We start from the raw sequence: 25,205 nt of genomic DNA, 5'->3' as shown, positions 1-25,205 counted from the left end.
TCATTAGGAAATGACTCTTAATTTACATGTGGATTTTTCCCATATTAGGTTGCCAATGTAGAACTATACTACAGAGCAATACAGTTCTACTTAGAATTCAAGCCTCTGTTGCTAAATGATTTGCTGATGGTGCTATCTCCACGGTTGGATCATACTCGTGCTGTCAATTATTTCAGCAAGGTAATTTTAAAAACTTCAGATTTTCAGGGTGGTTCCTTAGTTGGTTAAACAGCTGCCTTCAGCTTGGATCATGATCCCAGAGTCCTGGGATCGAGCCCTGTGTTGGGCTTCCTGCTCAGTGGGGACCCTGCTTCTCCCTCTGCCACTTCCCCTGCTTATACGCGCACGCATGTGTGTTCTCTCTCTCTCTCTGTCAAATAAATAAAATTTGGGGACAAAACAACAACAACAACCTTAAGAATCTCAGCAAGGAACTAAGACATGTTTGGATAACTTTTGTTGAACGTTAAGGATATAACAAAACTCTTTATTTTGTTTGTAACAAAACTCTTTATTTTAAAAGGTTAAACAGCTACCGCTGGTGAAACCATATTTGCGTTCAGTTCAAAACCACAATAACAAATCTGTGAACGAATCACTGAACAACCTCTTCATTACAGAAGAAGATTATCAGGTAAAACCTTTTATTTCTTGCATATATTTTCAGAAACTCAGGTTATGATTGAGTGGTTAAGTTGATGTGTTTGGGTTAAAAAAAAAAAAACCCATTATCCCTTAGGATTGTGTAAACAGTAGGTACGTAGATGCCTGGGATCTAAATTTAGTGATGTTTTCAGGATTGATAAATCTGAGTTCTAATTGCCAAGTTTGCAGAATTTTGCTTAGATCATGTCTTAGTTGATGCTTTAGAAAAATATTGTAGTTACTTTGTTCTTAATCATCTAGATTTTAGGTGAGGTTCAAAAAGTCTTTGGTCTCTTAACTAAAACTTACTTGGTATTAAGTGTATTTGTTTTCTGCTTTTCTTGCCCAATAGTATATTAGTATCTGTCTTTTAATAAACTTTCGCTAGGGAAGAATTTTGCAAACATGAAGTTAGAATTAAGGTAGGGGTGCCTGGGTGGCTCAGTGGGTTAAGCCTCTGCCTTCAGCCCAGGGCATGATCTCAGGGTCCTGGGATCGAGCCCCACATTGGGCTCTCTGCTCAGCAGGGAGCCTGCTTCCCCCTCTCTCTGCCTGCTGCTCTGCCTGCTTGTGATCTCTGTCTGTCAAATAAATAAATAAAATCTTAAAAAAAAAAAAAAGAATTAAGTTTGTTCCCTTTTTTTTTCTCTTACTATCAGTGTGATGGGTTCAGATCTCATGCTAATCCGTATTACTAAGTACCATGTTTAATTGTATCAGGAGTTTCTCTAAAGCAAAGAATCTTATCCTCCAAATTACAAATCCTCCCATTTTCGTAACTGTTCAGGTTAGTTCTTGATACTGAAAACCTTGGAGAGAATTGCACCTTTAGAAATTCTACATATTTTATAGTACCTTTTATAAATTTTATAGTGCCTTTGAGGACATTGTTATACAGTCAGATTGAAGAACCTCCGTACTTGTTCAGCTTGCAACTTTCAGGCCTGATGCTTGAATCTCGGCTGTTGTATTCGAAGAAGGCTCATTGATCAAGTTGTATTTTAGACATACACATCATACAGCATATCGGTCAAGTCAGACACAGTAATGACTTCTTGATAAAAAATGATGGAACAAGTTTTAAACTAAAACTGATTTGGCATTGGATTTTTTTGTTTTTTCAAGGCTCTGCGAACATCAATAGATGCTTATGACAACTTTGACAATATCTCACTTGCTCAACGTTTGGAAAAACATGAACTCATTGAGTTCAGAAGAATTGCTGCTTATCTCTTCAAAGGCAACAATCGCTGGAAACAGAGTGTAGAGCTGTGCAAGAAAGATAGCCTGTACAAGGTGGATAAAGTTGGTGGGGGCGGCCCTATTAAATCAAGAACTGGATGATCTGTTTTAACTCTAAGAATGTTATATTCGAAGTGATTATGGCCTATACAAGTATCAGTATATGAGAATTGCCTTTAATCCCCCATTTGAGGGGGATGGTAATTAAGTCATTTTCTTGATTGTAAGACATCTTCTGTTTGTGTCAAACCTCTGTTTAAAAAAACAAAAAAGTCACCCTGTCATCTTTTCTTTCAAGAAATCAATTTTAAATGTTTTCCTCCCTCATTGTATTACTCATTTTGCCAGTTTATTATATTTGAGTTTAATGTTTGACCTTCATCCTTTCCTTTGAATAGGATGCAATGCAGTATGCCTCTGAGTCTAAAGATACGGAGTTGGCTGAAGAACTCCTACAGTGGTTTTTGCAGGAAGAAAAAAGAGAGTGCTTTGGAGCTTGTCTTTTTACCTGTTATGATCTTTTAAGGCCAGATGTTGTCCTGGAAACTGCATGGAGGCACAATATCATGGATTTTGCCATGCCCTATTTCATCCAGGTCATGAAGGAATACTTGACAAAGGTAATGGTGCCTCTGAGTATATTCAGAACTATTTATCTTAAAGGATTTGTAAAATTCCACATGCAGATTTATTTTTTTCAAATCTTTTTTCTCTAGTAGAAGTGTTAAGTCATTTGGTTGTCATAAAATATTTTTATTCTTCAGTAATTTATAATGTCTGACAAATGACATTGAATGGAAAAAGGAACTCAAACATAACTTGTCAGAATGTTTACCCTCCATGTATTTCTGAGGGTGAATAGTGTTACTTCTATATTGTATGTTTGGGTTTTTTTAAACATCTACTAAAAAGATCCCCCCCCCCCAAAAACATCTTCCTCAAGTCAGTTCTTGTAACACAGATATCCATAACTTAGTAGTGTAGATTCCCTTTTATTTGGTTGCTTCTTGACTTTAATATATCTGCCTGTTTTCTTCTGGGGAAGCAAAATCTATATTCTTAACATCCCATTGATCTTCTGGTAGTACATTTTGGTAGCTTAACCCCTAATTTAAAAATAAAGCAGGTTAATAATTAACACATATTACCTAAAAATGCATTAAACAAGCCATGGGTATAGTCATCTTACAAAATTCACTTAATGTACCTTTTCGATGTCATAATTTTTTTTTTTACTTGCTTGATCCTCAACAGTTACTAGCTTTTTTACTGTAGAACATTTAAAATGGTCCTAAGGGATCCATTTGTTAAAACATGCTTATTAAAATCAGTCTCACATCTGATCTCTTCAGCATGTCTGAGTAAAGGGGGAAAAAAAAGTACTGCTAATGACCCCTAGTGTGAATATTTCCTTAGGGTGCCATCGAAGTAGATACCATTGTGTTGAGTCATAATTTTATAAGAATTAACATTTTTGGTATAAAAACTGCTTGAAGTCCAGTATAAGAAAACGGTTGCCTTATATTAGCCATAGATGAGAATAGCTTCTTTTCATATGCATAATGCCAACTTAAGAGACATGGCTCTAAGCTGCTGTTAACCGAAATGCTATAAGTTTTACTAGCGATTAAGCTGCTTTCTATCACACTGACTCTAGCATAAATTCTTCTGCAATAAGCTCTGAAGTTTAAAAAAAAAATCCTAAATTTTGCTTCCAGTATGCCCTTTATTTTCACTTTTCTCATGCCTTTTTTAGTGGTTAGTTGTTTCTCCCCTAAACCTTTGTTGCTGATTCTACCTTTTTAATGCTCAATATGGAATTTGATTTTTTTTCTAAGCTGCACCTTCTGAATTCCTTTGCAGGTTGATGCAATAAAGGAAAAGGTGAAAGTTGATTCTTTTCCATCTTTAAGTCTGGAGGACTAAGTCTAAGGAATTTGCATGATTTTTTTTCCTTCCTTTTCTACACTGCTGCTGCTGCTTTTTCCCCCAAATAAATTTTCACTAAAGCCTCTGCAAGTCCCTTGAAACATAACTATAATAGAGCTGTAGGACATTAGTAGATGTTTGCTACTAATCGGCTAATAGGCTTTAGGAAGGGCAGGAGGCTAATCAGTAGTTGGTTCACAGTCTCTCTTAAATATATTATTAAAAACTGAGCTTGGTGAGTTTCCATATTAATTCCAAAGTTTCAGGAAATTTCTCTTCCCTGTCAGGGTATCTGGACCATGATAGGATTTTCTTAATACTCTAAATAAATTTAAGCAGCCTCTGGTTTTATTTTGTGAGCTTTGCCTGACAGTTGTTGAATTTATATATGTATATATATGCCCTAAAAGGCTTTTTGGGGTTTTTTTTTTTTGGTATTGAAGGACTGTGATCCAGTTTCTGATCTCTTGATTCTTACTAATTTTTTGCTGAAAGTAGATAAAAGAGATACTAGCTGCTTCCGAAGAGACTTTCCTCATGTTTCTCCAGGTGTCCAGTTCTTATGGTGCTAGTCCATTTTCAAGAAGAATCAAAACTTTTTTAATCACAAGAGTAGCTTGCTATAATTGTTGCTAAGCAACATGGATTATTTCTGTATATAATGAAGCAATATTAACTTCTTCCTGTAATAAGGCACACTTCTGAAGCTACCTAAAATTTGCTGTTATTCATCCCGTTGGCTTGTCCAAGGTCAAATTTAGGCACCTTTTTGGTTGCTGCTTCCTTCATTGGCTTGTCTCCATCCCAGTGTAAATGAAACAAACTTATGACTAGTATCAAATTGTTGTATTAAAAGGGTGGGAAGGTAAAGGAGAGTTGAAACAAATTTGAAAGACTTTGGGTGGGGGACAGTGCCTTGGCATTATGTTGAACCAAACTGGAATCACCATTGGAACTTACGGCAAACCTGAGTAAAATGCATTGTGTGTGAGGCCCTTCAGCAGCTAGTAAAGCAAGGCAGTTAGAAAGCGTGTGTGTGAAAAACAGGTAATTGAACTGCAGTGTTATGCCTTGTTTTAAATCAAGCATGTACAACAGTCATTGCAATTACATCATACTACTTTTGAAACTCTTAAAGCATTGCTGTGGGCTGTGTGTGTTTCCTTGAGAGCCTGTATAGCAACAGTCATCTTCAGATCTCACTTCTTGCTTCAGTACTTTTGCCTTTTTTTCATGCACACATACACCAAAATAACTGACTGCATGTTAACTTTTCCTCTGCAGCATATTGCAGTCTTTGTGGAAAAGCCTTTTACATTATAGTGAATTTTTAATAGTACAGATGGAACTGAACTCAGTGACATGCTTACCTGTATTTTTCTTTTTAAATCCAAGGATCAGAAACTTTTGTTACAGCTCTTAACAAAAGCTTATGTTCATTAAAGCCTTCTCTGCTTTTCTTTTTTGAGCAATCTAAATTGGGTCAGTGGAAACAAAAATTAGATGTTGCTGTGCCAGAGGCTGTCCCATTATATAGAAAAATAAAATTTTTGCTTAATTTGATGCTATTCCTTCAGAGTTACTATTTTTTGTTTTTCCCCCCCATGCCCAACCTGTCTGTGACCATGCCTGGGCATTGTGGTATTGCTAGCTTTTCTTCTAAGTCTTTAATGTGTACTACTTTAATAGGACGTCTTTCTTGAACATTTGATTTAGGTTCACCTCTGACATTAATGTTTAAACATGTGTTCCCTTCAGATTCTTTTCCTTGAAAGTCTGGAAATGTATTATGCAGTGGTGACTTTTTTTTGGCTGGTGTTTCATTTTTCTTCTAATAACTTGGAAGTTATTTACACTCATCCATGTACTTTTTTGTATAACCTCTTTAGCTCACTCTTGGATACTGTTTTTTTTTTTTCTTTTAAAGATTTTATTTATTTATTTGACAGACAGAGATCACAAGTAGGCAGAGAGGCAGACAGATAGAGAGAGAGGTGGAAGCAGGCTCCCTGCAGAGCAGAGAGCCCGACGCGGGGCTCGATCCCAGGACACTGGGATCATGACCTGAGCCGAAGGCAGAGGCTTTAACCCACTGAGCCACCCAGGTGCCCCTTGGATACTGTTTAGTTAGCAAAACCCTATCTGACCCTGATGGCACAGACTGTGCTTTAAAGTATACAGCTGAAATAATTTTTAAGCTTGAATGCCAAATATTGGTTATTTCTCATGGTACTTCTATTCCATAGTTGTTTTTAATTTGATATAGGGGTAATTTGTAACACTGAACACATAGGCCATGAAATAGGAAAACGGCATACAAAAGCATAACCAATCCATTTTCCAAGTGTAGAAAAACCACATTTTATCTGAAGGTATCTAGGGTGTGTACCACAACTTTTCTCAGATTATTCTCTGATAAACTAGAATGGATTTGATTTACATTTATAATATTTAATATGGGACAAAATATGTATAAAATACTGTCCTGACCTTAATAACCTATGTAAAGACTCACACATGCAATTTTAAATCATTTCTAATAGAAACTACAGGCTACTTTAACCTTTTTAGAACCCGGTCTTTATAATTTTTCACTAAAGTCTGCATGTCTTTTTTTGTGATTTTCACTGTTTACCTTTTTGAAGAATACGCCATGACCTCATTAAAAGTTTTTCCTGCACTCTGCCCCCCATCTCACCCAACACACTTAGGACTTTTGAAAACCACGAGTAATAGATAACATCAAAATTTGAAGTTTTAGTTTTACCTCAGGTATAATGATAGACTTTTAAATATAGTTTAAAAGACAAATATAATTTAAAATGCAGGTGGAAGTTGTATAGTAGACATCCCATAAGCCCACTGTCCTAATAACATTTCTCCCCAATTTTTCACAGAATAACAGAACCAAATCCTGTTAGTCCTAGAAAAAATTTTGCAGAATATCTTATTCAGCTATCATTATACAGACAGGACATTTGAGGATCGGTGTAATGGTCTGCCAGGGTCACTCAACTAGTTTGTGGAAGGACCTATGTACTCCAGCTCCTTTCTTTCACTTTAAAAAAAAAAAAAAAAAAAAACTTTTTAAACATTTGGACTCCTACAGCATTAGTTCTTTCTGATACTATCCACTTTTATTTAGAGTAGTTAGCATGTAATAGCCATTTACTACTTTGCTTAATTAAAAGCAAAAAAAATTCTTCCTCTGAGACACTGGGGCAAAAATTAGGCATTCCTACTATTTCTACTTCTTAGAAAATAGAGCATTAGAACATGCAGCCTGTCTTTATCAAACAATGGAATATGGGGCCACTTCGTGTCTTAAACTTCAGTCCGCACCTGTAACAATTATCAGCAGAAACTGCACACTTGGCAAAAGATAGCTTATTCCAAATGAGCATTTGCCCAGTCATTAACTCATTTACTTCCTTGAATATCTTTTCCTTTGGGGAGGGAAGTTTTGCCTGGTCATGAGTTCATTATTATTACCTTTGACATGGTTTAAACTTCATTTGAAAAAGTGGTTCCTTCTCGTTATTTCCCTCCCTCAGGCTGGCTGCATCCTAGCATGCCCAGTTTTAGCCTGGCGTGAGCTTTTATGGCATTTATAAATCCCTCCTTCCTGAGGGTTTATAATGACAGTGCTAAAAATCACCTTGACTGAACTGTGAATATTGCCAATGAATTCGAGGGGGCCTGAGAATGTTCTTTAGTCTGTTTTATTTTGACAAAATTTAACATACTAAGGCTTTTCCACTTTCTGCCATAAACCTAGGTTTGTAATACTTTTGAGGTGCTAAGTAACATTACCTGTTTTTCTCCAGGTGGATAAATTAGATGCTTCAGAGTCACTGAGAAAAGAAGAAGAACAAGCTACAGAGACGCAACCTATTGTTTATGGTAATCTCGCTCTCTTTGTTTAACCCCACAGAAAAGTATTAGGCAGACATTTTCATTCTGTAGGGATCCTACCTCAAAACAGAAATATAGTTAAGTTTCTAAAGTGCAAAAGGCTCACTGAGTTTAGGAATAATTCTGCCATCTTTTTCTGAAAACAGTCTTAAAGCAGACTTTGAAATTGTTGATTAAGGTCATCTTAAATGCAAAGACAATATTAAAAACCAGTCACTTAAAATCATAACTTTAATTTTCCTATTGCCTGCTCACTGATCGATTCGTAAGGATATTTCGTAAGAAAGAAATATTAATGAGTCCAGTTTTCAGAAATGCAGAAAGTAAGAGAACATGCCAAGGGTGTCTTTAGTGTGCTTTACATAAAGAGTACATCTTTTAAGTTCTAACCAGGGCAGAGAACTGGGTTATTTCCATTTGAGAACTTTCCAGAGAGAAAGGATCTTGAGACTCACCGTGAATATTGAAGGCAGTTTAATTTCTTCTGTGTGCAAGTCTGAGCTACTTCCCTTTTCCCTTTTACTCTTGGTGAGCATACTCATTTGAATAATGAATTAGGCAGCTATAAATTACAGCACTATAACCAGGTGTTCTTTGGAGGAAAGCATAAAATTGTGACCACCTTGCTAAAGGAAATGATAAAATACAAATCTATTATGACAGTTATCTCCTTTTTATTATATATTAAAAGGATTCCAGGAATTTAGAGGACTGTGTGGTTTTGATAAAGTTGGAGAAGATAAATCTAAAAGATTAAAGATGATTAGATTAAAGCAGGTTAAAAGATTGGAGCAAGATGTTTGACATATTTGAGATAGGAAACACAGTATCCCATAATACTTTGGGGGTACCTACTGAATTTGACTTATCTTCAGAGCGTTTAAATGGAGAGTTGGTCTAGGCAGTTGAAAATTTCAGCATCAAGGTTAAAAGTGATTTTTACAAACTGCTGATTTCCAAAAAGAATTTACTCACAAACAACAGTTTTCGTTGTTCATAAAAAAGAGACATGAGGTCACTTGTCTGAGAGAAACCTTGCACTACGTTTACATTCATTTGGGGGATTAAGTCTACTTCTGTGGGGGCGTGGGTAGAGGTATTATGTTGTTTTTTCCCTTTACATAAGACGGGTTTTCTTTATGTGGTTGTTTTCTTTATGTGGTCAACCACTACTTAAAATACTTAAGAGTGTTGGGGCGCCTGGCTGGCTCAATCAGTAGAGACTGCTACTCTTGAGCTCAGAGTTGTGAGTTCGAGCCCCACTGTTGGGGGGATAGTTTATTTCAAAAAAAATTTTTTTTAAATGAAGTATATAAGAGCATTAACATAGTATTTGAAACAGGGTGTATACTCTTAAATATTCATACCTAATGTATATTTCAGTGTCTTATTTTTGTTTTAATTAGTACTAGATTCTTTATAGATTACATTAGATTATCATTTCATTTCATTACTACTAAAATATGTTTAAATCAGTTTTTTCTTTTTTTTTCTTTTTTTTTTTTTTTTTAGATATTTACTTTAGAGAGAGGGAGAGATCTCACTTGCATGCGAGCAGGGGCAGGGGTAGAGGGAGAAGGAGAGAGAATCTTAAGCAGGACTCCCTGATTAGTGCACAGCCCAGCTTCGGGGCTCCCACAACCCTACAATCATGACCTGAGAGTCAGAAACCAGACGCTAACCTACTGAGCGTCTAAATCAGGGATTTAAATCAGAAACCTAAATCAGAAGTTTTTTTAATTTTTTTTAAAGATTTTATTTATTTATTTGACAGATCACAAGCAGGCAGAGAGGCAGGCAGAGAGAGAGAAGGAAGCAGGCTCCCTCCTGAGCAGAGAGCCCGATGTGGGGCTCGATCCCAGGACCTGAGATCATGACCTGAGCCACCCAGGCGCCCCTAAATCAGAAATTTAAATCTAATTTTAAAAGTTCATCTGTGGGAAAAACACGTCCATTAAAAAATTAAGCTTTTCTAGGCTTATATATTGTCACCCTAACAGTTGTTGAGCGTCTGCCTTCGGCTCAGGGTGTTGGGATCAGCCCTGCATTGGGCTCTCTGCTCAGTGGGAGGCCTGCTTCTCCCTCTCTCTCCCACTCCCCCTGCTTGTGTTCCCTGTCTCACTCTCTCTGTCAAATAAACAAACATAAAATATAAAACAAAAAAAATCTAAAAACAAAATAAACATGTTGTATAATGTATGAGTACCATGGAGTGATGCGCTTATTGGCGGCTGTCTTGCTCAGGCATGTCAGGCAGGTCTGTGTATATTGCTTTAAATGAAATGAAATAACATAGTTACTGTTATAGTTCTGTCCTCTGCCCTAAACTGTTGGCTTTTTAGGCAGAACCCTTCTTATTAAGGTGATCGTCATGCCAAAATTGTGATAGTCAAAAGAGCCACCACAGAACTCATTCTAAGTTGTGATTACGTTGCTAAGAGCGAGTGAGATTAGAGTGTGATAGTCCTACAGTGCTAACAATTTCTCCCACCCCCTGCCTCCCCACCCTCTGACCCTTCATGTTTTTCTTCCCTAGGTCAGCCCCAGTTGATGCTGACAGCGGGACCCAGTGTTGCAGTCCCTCCCCAGGCACCTTTTGGCTATGGTTATACTGCACCACCCTATGGGCAGCCACAGCCTGGCTTTGGGTACAGCATGTGAGACAGAAAGCTGATCCTGTAGTCGCATATTTTCTTACTGAAACATCGTCTCTACTGCTTCTCAGTTTATAACGGGAAAACAGGCACATGTTCTTGTAACCTTTATTTCATGAAGGACTACTTTGTTTCTAACTATAAACTCGGATCACCTGTGTTAAAAGCTTATTTCACATTCCGCATCATTTTAGAATTTATTTTCAAAGGGGAATAGTTTCAATGTTTTATTCACTTGGGCTTTTTTTTTTTTCTTCCCCCTCATACTTTGAAGAACTGCTTAATACTCAATCTGTTGTGAAGAATCTGATTTGCACTCTGTAGTGTTTAAAGAGAAAAAAACTCTAATATTGATTCTCTTAAATTTAGTGTATGTAAACAGCTTTCGATATGTATTGTCTAAATGCATTTAAATCTCTTTACTTAAAAGTTACAGCAAAAATATTGGTATGTGACCATGTAAGACTGTCAATGCCAACAAAGACAACACTAATCAGCATATCCTACATTGGATTGCAGTGCTCTCCAAATTATTTGAAAAATGCATTACAGACAACCTGCCTGACTTTTAAATGAGCATAAAAGGCCCTCTAACCTATGCAGGATTCCTCATTATGCATATAGAAAATGCTAGTGTGTTTTTGCTCACTTCATATGTAACAGGTGCCCTTATGTTGTGCTGTATCCTGTGCTTTTTCTGTGGGACCATTCCATTCAGGAACAAAGCGCACCATGATTCCAATCTGTGTGTATTTACTAACCCTTCCCTGAGGTTTGTGTATGTTGGATATTGTGGTGTTTTAGATCACTGAGTGTACAGAAGAGAGAATTCAAACAAAATATTGCTGTTCTTCAGTTTTGTTTGTGGAATTTGAAATTACTCAAATTTAAAATAAATTACTGGACTGTGGAAATAACACGTAGAATGGCAGTTTTAATTAAATACCTCTCTTTAACTTTAACCAAAAGAACTATGGTTGTCACAGTTTCATACTGAAAACTGAGGCACGATACAGTGAGGCAGGAGCACGGAAGCAGAGTGAGGATTGGGACATGTGGAAACACAGCATTATATCGTGTGCATTCCTGTAGTTAATAAGGTACATGTGGTATTCTGAAGAAACAGCACTGTAGTGGGCTACATTTTGGCTGTCTCCCATCATTTTCACCAAGTGGTACCTTAGGCTTTTATCTAAGCATTTCACTTAAATATACAGATATGGATGTTTTATTAACTTGAAATAAAAATATGTAAGCATGTAATTAACATACTGCCCCTTATCATGAATAGTAAGGGCCCCCCAATTATGGGTACTTTGTTTTTTAACCAGTGTTTGAATTCAGCTCTTTTTGTTTATGGCTGGGAATGTTACTTTATTTCATTGTTAATCCTCCATAGAGTTAGAGAGCCCCCACCTAGCCTTGTGTTGTCCTGTAATTCTCTAGGTAAGGCAAATGACCATCAGCTGCATGGAAGGCTTTTTTTTGAAACTTGGAACCACTGCCCTTTCCCACTTGTAATCATCCCTTATTTTCCTATCAAAAATTAAAGTATTAGCTGGAAAATCCGTACCTTTTCTGGTTTGTCAAACTGAAAACATCCGGCTATACTTAAGTTTCTGTAGGTTTTCTGCACCTACCTCCCCCCCTTTTATTATCAAAATCATAAGGGAGAATAGCAATGATCCCTGGAAGTTCGTTCTTTTCAGAGTCAAGATTTGTTTTTCTGAATCTTTCCTGTACTTTGAATCAGCTGGGGGTTTTGTTTTTCCAGTGGAATCATTCCATCTCTTTTCCTTAAGTTAAATATTTAGTAAAAGTTTTCTTATAACCTTAAGAATAAAAAAAAAAAAACAAAAAACCCAACAACCATGTTCTAAAATGTGATACTACGTCCAGTGATACAGTTGCTGCATCAACCATCCCTAATGGGCTAATTATGAAACTGCAGCAGTGCATGACAAAGGTTCAAATCCTGAGCAAGCTGAACGTCTGAACATGTTCCCTCTTGTGTATGTTAACATGATGAGTACTTCCCAGAATTATTTTCAGGAGTATGTTTAAATCATACTGCCTACCTACCTCACGACTTGGCAGTAAAGTATTATACAGTAAGTGGTAGAACAAATTGGTAATTAACTTTAAGGTGTCTTCCCTAACATTACTCTGAATAGGTGGATGGTCTGGGAAAAGGAACTAAAAACAGAGTATTAAGAGTTCTTACAATTCTCAAATTTAACTGAAACAGAAGGGAAGGAGGGAAAGAGATTTAATGGGAAACCTCTCTGGAGGTAAACATGTTTTCAATGATCTTTGCCCTACTATCCAAATACAGCCATTGTACCAAAAATATCTTACTTGTTGATAATTATTTCGACATAGACATTAGACATCATACAACATATTCAACAACAGGAACAGACTGACATGATCTCCAAGTAGGGCTGCTTAAACTTTCTGTAAATTGATTTAGTCATGTAGACATTGTCACACTAGTGGTTCTCAAACTTAATACCCTCTTATATTCTTAAATTATGAAGATCCCAAAGAGCTTTAAGTGGAATTGTAAGTGTTGATATTTACTGTATTAGTAATTAAAACATTTTAAAATTCATTTACATATAACAAATTCATTGCCTGTTAAACAACCAATCATATTTCTCAAAACAAGTAAAAGTGGTATGGCACTGTTTTTTTACAAGTCTCTTCAAAGTTCATCTTCATAGAGGACTGCTGGATTCTCATTATTTCTAGTCAATATATTCTTTTCTTTTTTAAAGTATGTGAAGAAAGTCTAGCCTCATGCAGGTATGTAATTAGGAAAGGAAGGGAGTATTTTAGTAGCCCTTGGAGATACTTGTGGTCAGTTGAAATGTGGGAATCTGACTTAACACTTAACTTTTTGTGATGTTATATTAAAATCCATTAATCTCTTTATTTTGAGTGGATCTTTTTACCCATGCATGATTTGTACCCTCATGCATTGGTTATATGGAAAATACTGATTCACTAAGTTGTGCAGGTCTTCTGCATACTGACAAATAGCTTTTAAAAAATATTGTGGGGAACACTGATCTCATCAGAAAAATCTTAAGTTTTGGGAAACCTGGGAGGAGAGGCAGATAGAAGTTTTCTATTCGAGAATACTGTCAGTTGTTTTCCTTAAAATGATTGGGTCACTTAATTTATGAGGAAATCCCTGCCAAACATCAAGGCCTGGATGGGTAACTAGTTTGTCAATTCTTCCAAGTAAAAATCTTCTATGACAAAGGCTGCTAGTTCAGCTCACAACTCAGTCACCCATTTTTTTCCAAGACAACATTCATACTTCAGTGTGTACCAGAAGTACTTAATATTACAGAGAACATTAAGACAAATACACATAGTTTAGGGTCAAATTCAATACTTTTTTTGACTGCTTTATCAAGGACTTTAAGTGAACCTTTTTTTTTAAGTGTGGGTGTAGGGCAGTGAAGTACTACTTGTATAGATAGGATGCTCCTGCCTCGATTTGTGAAAGGTCCCAACAGTTTTACCCACCTTTGCAAATGTCAGCACAGCACAGTATTATGAAAATAGTTTTGACCCCAGGAAGTATCTTAAGGACCCTATGGGCTCTATAGAGTATACCCTGAGAACTATAAGATTAAGCACCCTGTAAAATAAATACTAAGTATAGGTGAACTAGGAAATAAGCATAATATATTTCCAGATTTACTAGAATTTGTGTACAATTCATCCTAGTAGATATGTCATGACTTCTTACAATTACTTGAGTCAGCCACAGCAGGCCATCCTGTTGGGAATGCACGGTCTTTGAACTTGGAGTCATCAGTCTCTGAGGCAAGCCTCAGAACCTGAGCAGAATCATGCATTTATGATGGAGTTCTCTTCATCTCAGTTACATGCTACTGCATCACTTTTGAATCTAGTATAAACATTCTATTTAGAAGCAGTTGCTACTGTGGCATCATTTACAGATGCGATTTCTCCTGTGCTGTCATATGCCAGCATAAACTCTATAAAATTGACTAAATATTAGAACTAAATCTGGCTGCAGTAATCTGCCCCGACTCCACTGACATTAGACCTTGAAGTTGTGTTACCATGCTGCTTATGTTGAAGTTAAATGCTAACTAATGCTAACTGTCGAAATTAACCTTGAAGAGCTGGAGCTATTTAATGTGCACCTGTTACCAAAACGCTCTCTGGCATCATCAGTTCTTAGGGATATACTCTACTTTAAAAATACTGTCAGGATTCCCCTAAAAGGTGGCTTTCATTCAAGAAGCTATGTAGCTTTTGGGAACTGGGACCTCCTTCATATCCTGGGCAGCTGGTTTAACAGCAATTACTGGAATTATATCATGACAGGCATATAAAGACCAAAAGGGAGATAAAGGTGCCCTTAAATAATTATCTGGTTCTTTAAATTTTAGGTAAAGAAATAGTAGGCTGTTGGGATGACACACTGTATTAACTCCACAATTACTGTAAATTGTTATGTGGGCCCAGTACCACCTTCAAAGTCCATACAAGTCACTTCGCATGTTTCTCAATGCCTTTGCTATTAGAAAAGTTGGGGGAAGTAAAAGGAATTTTTATAGGCTATGGTGTAAAAGCACTGCTGAGAACCTCTGGCCAGTGTGGGTCGGGGAAATGAACATGAAGTACTGCACAAGTGGATTATATCAATGACTGTAAAACCTCAATTTTGAGACAAATCCAGAAGGTTAGATTGTAAACCCATTGTGTGGGGCTATTCCATGATCTGTTAATGGCTTCTAGTCTTCCAAAAAGTGATGGAGGAAAACAAACTGTAGTTTCCATCAATGGGTACATACTTGAACCCTGATCCTTCAAGGGGGTATAGCAACACTGTCTTGGGGAAGAAAAGCTATTAACACAGAGAGCGCTGATGATGCACAGGAGATGCTCTCCCCAGTACCCCTGCCCTTGTAATCCAATCTTGTGACAAGTTTCTCTCAAAAATACTTCCTTGTTTTTCAAGTGGTATCACTTGAACCATCAGGATCATTTAACCAACTTTTTTTTTTTTAAGCCCAACATAACTGTAACTGAGCCAAGTACATAATAGAAGAACATGGAAATGGATTTTCATCTCAAAAATACTTAAGCTGGGTAGGAGGAGAAATTCAGCTTTTATTGTTAGAATTTAATGGTTTCAAAGCACATCATGGTGGGACCATCATACAAAATTCCACTTAGTAAAGTTTTAGGTGGCCAGTGACTTTGTCAATTAGATCTGCTGGTCCTGGCCCAATTCCCAGCACAGTTCTAGAGCCTGGTGCAATTTGAGTACGTCCAGCATCTTGGATTAAACTTACAGTCAGTCCTAGCATTTTCGCATGGGTCAGTAATTCAACCAGAGTTTCTTCATCAGGGGCTTTGACCACTACTTTGGGCTGGCCACAGTATTCCCATTGTTTGAGCAATTCAGGGTTTTTCCTTTGAATTTGCTTGTAGGCAGAAACAGCAGCATGAGAGCACTGGGCAGCTACTTTCCCTTTTCCCATCTTTAAGTCATTTCGAACCACAAGAATCATTTTGTACTCCCCACTCTCTCCTAAGATGGATGTTTCACTTCCGGTCTCTGTGTCTGTCTTGCTTAGCGAGCTTTTGGGGATCATCCCAAAGCGTACGCGGAGGCCCCAGCCCAGGCACATGCCACAAGCAACTCCGGCAGCCAAGCTAAGTGCATCAGGATGAGCCAAATACTCCATTACCAAGGATTTGGAGAGCATCTTAAAGGAAAGGGAAAAAAGTTATCACTATCTAGCAGTGAAAAGATACAGGCTTATTAGACAAAACACCTTGACAATATAAGCAGTAACATTTAAAAACTACATGAGGTACCCAGAAAAAAAAGCAAAATATATTTTGGATCTTAATGTACTGTTTTTCTCCCCTGTGTATTCTAAAAGATTCAAGAATACAGGTAAAGCAGTTTAGGTTGTTTTCAATCTCAACATAAGGAGTATCTATCTTTTTCTTGGCTATAATAAAGCTCTGTTCCTCAGTCTTCCCTAAGTCTTGTAGAGAGGAAGGAAATATTCCATTTTACCAAGCTGTCTAAAGGACCCAAAGAAAACAAGAATAACTCATCCCTTCTCTGGCATACAGTGCTCATTTAACTGTGTCTTCATGATCCAGTGGTTCTCAGTGGGGATGGTACCAACCCCTCGGAGAAGTTTCTGGCTGTCACAACAATGGGCCTGGAGTGAGGTGCACTGCTGACATTTACTCGACCTCAGCATAGACTGCTAAAAGTCTTACGAAGTAAAGATTCATCCCACTGGAAATTATAGGTGAAAAGTAAATTAACACCTGAGACAAGAACCCAACTTCATTATACATATGGACACAAAGTACGTTCTGCAAGGTTCTAATAGTCACTGAATTTACCAAAATATAACTATCATATAAAACAAAGGAAGATCATTCTTTGTCCTTTATATTTTAGAAATTTCCGTTCCCTCAGCAAAACTGTTGATATTTGAGTCACCAATAAAATAGCTGTTATCAGTCTACATTTGAGGCTGTTGGACTCATAATGCTTCCATGTACAGGCACAAACAACCATCAACGTCTTCTACTGAAAGAGTAAGCATTTATATATTGAAATGTATGGGCCATCATATTTGTGGTGCTTACAAGTAATAACCTCAATTATGCCTGCATAATCTACATGGCATATAGATGGCTGTCAAATTTCCTTTTCTCATTTATGTTAAAATTAGGACATTATATAAGTGTTTTTTAAATTGTATGGCAGGCAGACTGTGCAGTATTCAATATTTTATTTCAGTATTTTATTGAAATATATTATTTCAAATATTTTAAAATGAGGATGGGGTGCCTGGCTGGCTCAGTCAGTGGAGCATGTGCCTTTTAATTTCAGGGTTTTGAGTTCAAGCTCCACACCAGGTGTAGCAATTACCTAAAAATAAAATCTTAGGGGTGCCTGGGTGGCTCAGTTGTTAGGCATCTGCCTTCGGCTCAGGTCCTGATCCCAGGCTTGCATCAAGCCCCACAACAGGCTCCCTGCTCAGAGGGGAGTCTGCTTCTCCCTCTCACACTTCCCATGCTTGTATTCCCTTTCTCGCTGTGTCTCTCTCTGTCAAGCAAATAAAATCCTTACCAAAAAAAAAAAAATCTTAAAATTTCAAAAAATAAATGAGGATAGCATAGGAGATATTAAATATTTTGAGATATAATCCACATACTATAAAATTTCCCTTTTTCTTTTTAAAAGATTTTATTTTTTAATTTGACAGACAGATGACAAGTAGGCAGAGAGGCAGGCAGAGAGAGAGAGGGGTAAGCAGTCTCCCTGCTGAGCAGAGAGCCCAATGTGGGGCTCGATCCCAGGACCCCGGGATCATGACCCCGGGATCATGACCTCTGCCAAAGGCAGAGGCTTTAACCTACTGAGCCACCCAGATGCCCCCCCAAATTTCCCTTTTTAAAGTGTACAATTTAGTAAAATTTTTAAAATATATCTACAAAGTTGTGCAACCATCACACTATCTAATCCCAGAACATTTTCAGTGCCTCGAAAAGAAACCCCTGTACCCATTAGCAGTTGCTTACCATTTTCTCCAACCCTGGGCCCCTGGCAATCACTAATCTACAGACTGCCTATTCTGGACATTCATATAAATCAAACCATACAATATGTAGCCTTTTGTTTCAAGCTTCCATCACTTAGTATGTTTTCAAGATTCATCCATGTTGAGGCATGTATGTTCATTCCCATGTTCTTAATGCTGCTCTATTTTGCCTTTCCCAATAGTCTAGATGAGGTGAAAGTCACTTAAGACAAGAGAAGTGTCAATGAAAAAGGAAAGAAGTAGCCAAGGCACATCTGTATGATTTGGTGACTCACTGGAGGTCTGGTGATAGAAGAAAGGGAGAAGTTTAGAATGACCTGGATTTGAACAAATGGAGAACAGAGGTATTATTTACTGATGAAGAGATTTGTTTTGAAGTAGCAAGTTTGAAAGTAAAAGATACTGAAATCAGTTTAGGATATATTATACCTGGTTTGACCAAAAGACATCCTGGTCAGAGATGTCCAGCAACAATAAAAAAGGATATACCATCTTAAAGCTCTGATGATAAGCCTAGGCCAAAAATAGAGATTTAAGAAAACATATAACTGAAGTTACTGAAGTGGTGAAGTGGTGAGGCCACTGGGACAAATATACAGAGTGATGGAAGGGCTAAAACGGAATCCTAAAGAAATGAACATTGAGGGATCAAAGGAGAGTGACATGGAGTAGCCAGAGGTAGGAGGGTCACACACATTAAGTTGTCAGTACCCAGTTTATTCCTTTCACTGGTGTGACATCTGGTCACAGAGCTATACTGACAGTACTTTATGGCTCTAGATGCCTTTGCAGTCAGAAAAAAAAACAAAAACATTAAATTCTTACTAAAACCTACATTATCTCATAATGCACCTATCATTTAGTTACTGCATGAGGTTACACATCAACAAGACTTCTCTCTGATAATCTAACCAGACTCCAAAATGAACAAATATTCAATTATGTAAAAATTATATGTATAACCTCCATGTCAACAATTAGAAGGATTTTCTCCACCAATTTCTAGGTTGCAAAGTAACCAAATATCTTATATATCAGATTCAGGTACTATCTAAAGAAAGTAACTGCATACATAGGACCTGTTATGTGTTGCATAACTTACTAAACCCTTTACTTCTATTATGGTCGTTGTGAAAATAAGAAAAAAGACATGAGCCTCATTATTAAAGACAAGAAAAATAAGGATCCAACAGAGAAGCTGCTTATCTGCAGTAACATAACTAGTAGAAGTGGTATAAAGAAACTCATCTGGAAATGATGACAGAAAACTTCTTATCATCTTAACTTTATCTAAAAACAGATATATACCAATAGGAGTCAGCAAAAACCAAAAGCAGAAAAAGTTCCAGAAATTACCAAGTTTATTGCTTCTCTACCATATCTCATGAGGTCTCTAATTCTAACATGTTAATCCTAACATCTTTATTCTGTAGGATGTTCTAATCTCCTATTGGCCTGATCACATTATCATTTAACTCCTCCAAAAAGTGTTTGTCTATCCCCCTACATCCACTGCAAACATATCAATAAACCCAGTGCTTGTGACCACAGTAAACAACTATTCTTAGTCTCATGGATAATCCAGGGCAATGATGGCACTGCCAAACAAACATGTCCTATAAAACCCTCCTCCTGGTGTGTTCTCATTCCTCCACCAGACTAAGCCCCTTTCACCAATGCTTTCAATCCCAACCCCTTTTGAACCACACTCCACCCATTAATCCCACTGCACTGGCTGTACCTTGGCCTTTCCAACCTAAAAAAAAAAGCCTTTCCAAAAATCCTCTCTGACCCTTAAATCACTGCCTGACTTTTCCTCTTCCCTTTACCTCTCAACTTCTTTAATTACCCGCCTTCCTTCCCCACTCAACTGAAATCACTAAGGAATTAAGACACTTGCTAAATGCCAAACAGTTGCCTCCTTTTAGGCCTCATCTTGAGCTTTCCCCACAACTCACTGGTAACTTTTCTTTAGTTTCTTCCCTAAAATTCTTTAATCTAACTTTCACCCTATTATCATTCTACCTTTCTGATAGCTTTTTTCCAGTTTCCTTTAGCTCTATGTCACTCGCCCCTGATGTACATATTACCCCTGCTTATACATTTGGACCTCCTTTCAGTCTATACCTACATTGTCCAATATAGTAGCCATCAAAGATAGCTATTTAGACTTAATTAAAACTAATTAAAAATTCAATTCTTCAGTTGCACTGAGCCACATTTCAAGTGCTCAACAGCTCGACAACTTAAAAGTGGCTAGCGGCCGGCCACTCTTAAGATCTAGAACATTTGCATGAAAGTTCTTATGGACAGTGATGGTCTATATACTCTCTTTCCATTCAATCAATTGATATTTATGGAGGGCCTATTGTGTACCAGGTACTGTTCTGGACGCTAAAGATAGAGCACTAAACAAAACAAAGTCCCACTCTTAATAGAGCTGACATCTAGTAGGAGGAGAGAGACAAGATCGTGAGATATTTATTCTTAAACTGTCATATGCTGAGGACTCCTGAAGTCTCTCTTTGGCTCCAAACTTGAGTTTCCAGCTTCTGCTAGCATACTATGAAGTAGTCTCTGTGTCCTAAACTGAACTCCGTATCTTCCTTTCCCTCTCAAACTTTCTTCTGTATTCTTGACTTCTGAGTAACCCTGGACTTTTTCTCCTCTGTTCTACCACATCCAGTTACCAAACCTTGTTGAATTTATCTCTGGTAAGCCTATCTCCTTACCTTTACTACCAGTGCCCTAATGATCTCTTGGCCCAAAACCTCCAAAATTAACTTCTCCAACTTATCTTTCCACATTTGCTTCATGCATGTTCTAGTTCAGCCTAATCCATCTGGCATTAAAATTATACTTCTAAAGCACAAACTTGATCCTGTAATTTCCCAGCTCAAAAACCACGGATAAACGCCTAAAGAATGAGACAAATCCCTTAGCACGAATTCAAAGCACTACACAATTTTGGTTACAATCTACTTTATCCTTCTAATCTACTCTCCTGTTACACACTGTACTCTCCAGCCACACCAAATTGCTAGGTCCCTTTAAAAAGCAATCTCTCCCCCCAAATTATTTTCTATTATTCTCCATCTAAATACACAAACACAACCTCTTCAGCCACGAAGGCGTGATTCAAGTGACACCTGTTTCTGAACTCTTTATCATTCCTCAATTATTTACTCCTTAGAACTGCTGTAGCAATTACACGTAACTACTGTACATCATAGTCTCGGTGTCCAGTGCTGGGGGGTGGGGTGGGGAGCGAAGGGTTAATCCGGTTAAAGGATTAAAAATTTCGCTCAACACTTTGTGTTATACAGAGACACATTTTTCGGTCGTATTCGTGGAAACCTTTTCTTTTCTCGTAGAACTCAACAACTTCAGACACTGTGGGTATTCAGTAAGTACTCAACAGAATGTGAGGCCCGCGCAATATTTTCTCACATTCGGAGAGAGCGCACCGATGCTGCCTGAATGGAGGCTTTGCCTGGGAACCAGAAAATCTGGGTCCTTCTCCTTCCCAGGATCTTAGTCCCTTCTTCCAAAGGACGGCTGGCAGAACAGGAACAGAGGCTCCAACGTCTACTTGGGCCGAACAGTCTATGGAGAAGATGAAAGGTTGGGGGAGGAGGTATGGAATGAGGTGGTTAGAAGCATTCCACGTGGAGAGAGAATGGAAAACATCCCTCTCCTTAGCTCTGTGAAGGGCCGACTTACCTAGGGAACCTCCCCAACGCCTCACTCGCGCCTTAGCGTTTTTCCTTTCCGGTAGTGAACACGCTTCTACCCCCCGAGTTACCTCTTCCGGGACTCCTGGATAAGTTCCGGATCAAGAACCTCAAATCGAACAGTCATTCTTCCTCTCGCCCCGCCCACAGGTCCTAAATCCTAAACCCGAACCGAAATCCCGCGACGCTCCGCGGAGGTTGCGAAAAGGAGAGGGGAACTTTTGTCTTTTGGAGGAGGTCCCCGGAGGGGGTGGAGGGGGTGGAGAACGGACCGGAAGTGACGCCTGTGAGTTCCGGTTGGCCGGACCGCAGCGGCGGGTGTGAGAGGCGGTCTCGAGCCGCTTGCAGGATCCTGAGATCCGGAGAAGCCGGGGTCAGAGCGGGTAGGTAAGCCAGCGCGTGGAATTGGGGACGGAAGCCTGAGACTATCCTCAGAGCTTGACTTCTTCCGCAGCTCTGCCACTTAGACCATGCAGATCTGGGGCACCATAATTTCGACTTCAGGCAGTGTTTTAGGGCGCTGCTGGCTCTGTGTCTCAGTCTGGCGGTAGCCAGGTTATCTGGGACACCTCTTCATGAGTTGGCTACCAGTACAGTGAACCCATACACGGGTTTCCTACCATTCGCTCTCATTGTCGCGGACTTGGAAGCTGTTCTAAGCTCTGTACGGTACTCATCTCTTCCTCCCTGGGTGTCTAGGACCTCAGAGTAAATGAGATCCTCCCTGCTGATGACCAAGCTGTTTCTCAGGACCTGTCAGTTTGACCTCCCCAACCACTGACATGGTAACACATGATACTAAACGTATTCGCTGCTAAACAAAATTCAGGCATATAAGTGCCGTCTTAAGCGTCTGTGGCCAAGGGAATGGGGCCTTCGCTCCGTTGATCTTTTGCAAAGAGCCCTCACGGATCTCCTACTTTATGAAGAGTAGGGTTCTCTTCTGCTTCCAAGTCCCTAACCGCCCCCGCCCCCACACCTTGTTCTTCTATTACAGTGGAAGTATTTGCAATAAAACCTGGAGGTCAGCCTAATCTCTAAACTTCCAGGAAGACATATGTGGCCCTGTGTCACACTAAGATTACTTAATGACCTCCAGTAGGTTTAAACTGTTATCTTTTGTTTTTTCTGCAAATCCATGCAAAAATCTCATATAGGTTCTAGAACTGTTTGGCTACCATGGCAAGACGGCTGCTTTTCCTAACTTTAATGTTTTTCAATTCTCCTTTGAGGCTGATGTCAGAAAAATTGTAGACAAGACTACACTGATCTTCTGGAGAAGCTTGTACAAGTTTTTCTGGTGTTGTAATGATAGAGAATTTAATGTTCCTACAGCTACTGCCTATTAATTGTATTATGAGCTGTGATTTTAGTCGTGTATTTTTAGCATAAATGATAGTAAGAAATTATTTATTAGACAACATTTTATGCATTCTACAATGTGTTTTTATTGACCTTTGGAAGAGTGATGATAGTACCTAGACAAATGGGGCCTATTTGTATGGGTGTGAAATGACTCTATAGTAGAAATCTTTTATATTTTATTTCTTTGCCTGTATTACCTTAAAACATTAAAGCTCCCCCCCCCATTGAGGGATATATCCTACTTGATTAATACAGTTTAATTTCTGTGATTTGCATTCTAGAATAATGATTGATAGGTTACCTAACTTTCTAAGGTGGTCTGGATTGTGTTGGTAAAATACTGCTTACTTATTTCAAAGGATTGTCACAGTGATTAAGTGAGGTGGGAAATGGGAAATCACTGTAGAAATGAAAATACGGTGATGTTAGACTGAAAACAGTGTGGAATTCTGTTGCATGTATCATTTCACAGTTTTAAGTTTTATATTAAGTGTGTTATTTATCAGAACATATCACACACTTTCCTGAGATGATCTTTGTCCTACTTTTGAACCCAATAAAAGCTACCTAGGAATAGCTTGATACTATAACCCATTGATTAGTCACCATGGTTAATAAGTAGGTGACTGGAAAATGAATATAGTTTTGCATTTGGGGGTTTAAATCTGATCTTTGTTGGTCATTGTGTATTGTCACTTTAGAATTTCCAAGCACAGGGGCACCTGGGTGGCTTAGTGGGTTGAAGCCTCTGCCTTCAGCTCACGTCATGATCCTGGGGTCCTGGGATCGAGCCCCACGTCGGACTCTCTGCTCAGCAGGGAGCCCGCTTCCCTTCTTCTCTCTCTCTGCCTGCTGCTCAGTCTACTTGTAATCTCTGTCTGTCAAATAAATAAATAAAAATCTTAAAAAAAAGAATTTCCAAGTACAGAGGAAGGTGCTTATATATAGTTAACTAATGGTTAAAAGTAGCCTTATTTACATTATTAAGTAAAAAAACCTGTCATTTTACCGATACCCATTGAAAGCAATATTTGGAATTAGAATCAACCTCTGTGAACATATAGTTGTATTCTTCCTCAGCAGCAATCAGCAATTGGCTTGCCTGACGTCATATGATTTAGGTAGTACCAGAACCTGAACTGGAATTGAGGTCCCACGTGTTCTTTCTGTTCTGCTAAGGTGGTCTCCAGGCATCTCTTTATAGTTTGGAAATATTTCCTGGTTTGCATGAAAATGATTTCTTTCATGTGTTAAAGGTATTTATAGGTATACATGTTTCCCCTTTTTAGCTTATTTAGTCTTAAATTCTAGGAAAACAAAAACACTGTGCTTGGCAGTATTCGCAGTGGAATGGAATAAGGAAAGAAAAAAAGAAAATTCTGTTCTTCAGAACAGTTATTCGGAATTCATACTTCATTACTATCAGGTATCAAGGTGTCTTCTTTCTGACAAGTGGAAAAGAGAGTATCTTTGTTACACGTCTCTACTGAACGAATGTTGTTGGTAATAAGTAGGAAACTGTATTAATTTCTTTCTTCCTGCTAAAAAAATTTCCCCCAGTTCTTTGTAATTTTAATATTCTGTTATATTAATTATCTGTTAATCTGTAGAGTCATTTCTGTATTTTATTTTGGGTAGATAGCCACTGTAGGAATCTCTAACTCTTTGTCTTGATAAGAACCGTTTTGCTCCTACTGATTTCACAAAACCTGTTTAGTTTATCCCCTTTTTTGGAGATCAGAGAGCTAGATAATTATTATCACTGCTCTTTTGCCCAGTGCTCTTTGTTGGTGTCTCTTTCTCTCTCTTTGGTATAGAAATAAACTCTAGAGTACAGGATCTTTACTAACCTCAGAAACAAATTGGATGAGTTAAGTGATTGTTATTGTATTAGCTAATAATCTGACTTCACAGACTTGCAGATACTTTGAGGGGTAAACTTTTAAAGAGTTTATTGCTTCAAGAAACTCTGGTAAAGGGGCGCCTGGGTGGCTCAGGTCATGATCCCAGGGTGCTGGGATAGAGCCCCGCATCAGGCTCTCTGCTCAGCAGGGAGCCTTCTTCCCTTCCTCTCTCTGCCTACCTCT

General features: G+C 38.2%; 3 protein-coding genes across 6 annotated transcripts in view; 2 read left to right on the top strand and 1 right to left on the bottom strand.

The window, feature by feature from the left end:
- The window catches only part of LOC111151260 (clathrin heavy chain), a 65,016-nt gene extending 53,718 nt beyond the window's left edge, over positions 1-11,298 (top strand). Inside the window, exons 27-33 of one of the 2 annotated variants that reach the window (XM_022509133.1) lie at positions 49-180; positions 524-634; positions 1,771-1,941; positions 2,286-2,507; positions 3,751-3,771; positions 7,644-7,719; positions 10,268-11,298. In XM_022509133.1, the coding sequence (XP_022364841.1) occupies positions 49-180; positions 524-634; positions 1,771-1,941; positions 2,286-2,507; positions 3,751-3,771; positions 7,644-7,719; positions 10,268-10,392 (858 nt within the window). In that variant the 3' untranslated portion in view covers positions 10,393-11,298. The remainder of the gene's footprint in view (positions 1-48; positions 181-523; positions 635-1,770; positions 1,942-2,285; positions 2,508-3,750; positions 3,772-7,643; positions 7,720-10,267) is intronic. The other variant, XM_022509134.1, reaches the window with a different exon arrangement.
- A 4,232-nt stretch (positions 11,299-15,530) lies between these two features.
- LOC111151668 (peptidyl-tRNA hydrolase 2) lies at positions 15,531-21,991 on the bottom strand. 3 transcript variants are annotated; one of them, XM_022509799.1, is made up of 3 exons: positions 21,743-21,947; positions 21,470-21,625; positions 15,532-16,150 (listed from the first exon to the last, which is right to left on the bottom strand). In XM_022509799.1, the coding sequence occupies exon 3, from the start codon at positions 16,148-16,150 to the stop codon at positions 15,611-15,613; it is 540 nt and encodes a 179-aa protein (XP_022365507.1). In that variant the 5' UTR covers positions 21,470-21,625; positions 21,743-21,947; the 3' UTR covers positions 15,532-15,610. The 3 variants fall into 3 exon arrangements, with proteins under 3 accessions (XP_022365509.1, XP_022365507.1, XP_022365508.1); XM_022509800.1 differs by having other exon boundaries at positions 21,487-21,625; XM_022509801.1 differs by lacking the exon at positions 21,470-21,625 and having other exon boundaries at positions 15,531-16,150; positions 21,743-21,991.
- A 56-nt stretch (positions 21,992-22,047) lies between these two features.
- Positions 22,048-25,205, top strand: part of LOC111151612 (vacuole membrane protein 1) — a 153,053-nt gene continuing 149,895 nt past the window's right edge. Inside the window, exon 1 of the mRNA XM_022509708.1 lies at positions 22,048-22,136. The gene's annotated coding sequence lies outside the window, so the exon portion shown is untranslated. The remainder of the gene's footprint in view (positions 22,137-25,205) is intronic.

The sequence above is a fragment of the Enhydra lutris genome, unplaced genomic scaffold (assembly GCF_002288905.1).
Source record: "Enhydra lutris kenyoni isolate GAN:26980312 unplaced genomic scaffold, ASM228890v2 scaffoldscaffold26, whole genome shotgun sequence".
Classification (NCBI taxonomy): Eukaryota; Metazoa; Chordata; class Mammalia; order Carnivora; family Mustelidae; genus Enhydra; species Enhydra lutris.
This window is presented reverse-complemented; position numbering and strand designations above follow the sequence as displayed.

Coding starts and splice junctions, on each gene's coding strand:
- LOC111151668 (XM_022509801.1), bottom strand. CDS start 16,150: ATGCTCTCCAAATCCTTGGTAATGGAGTATTTGGCTCATCCTGATGCA.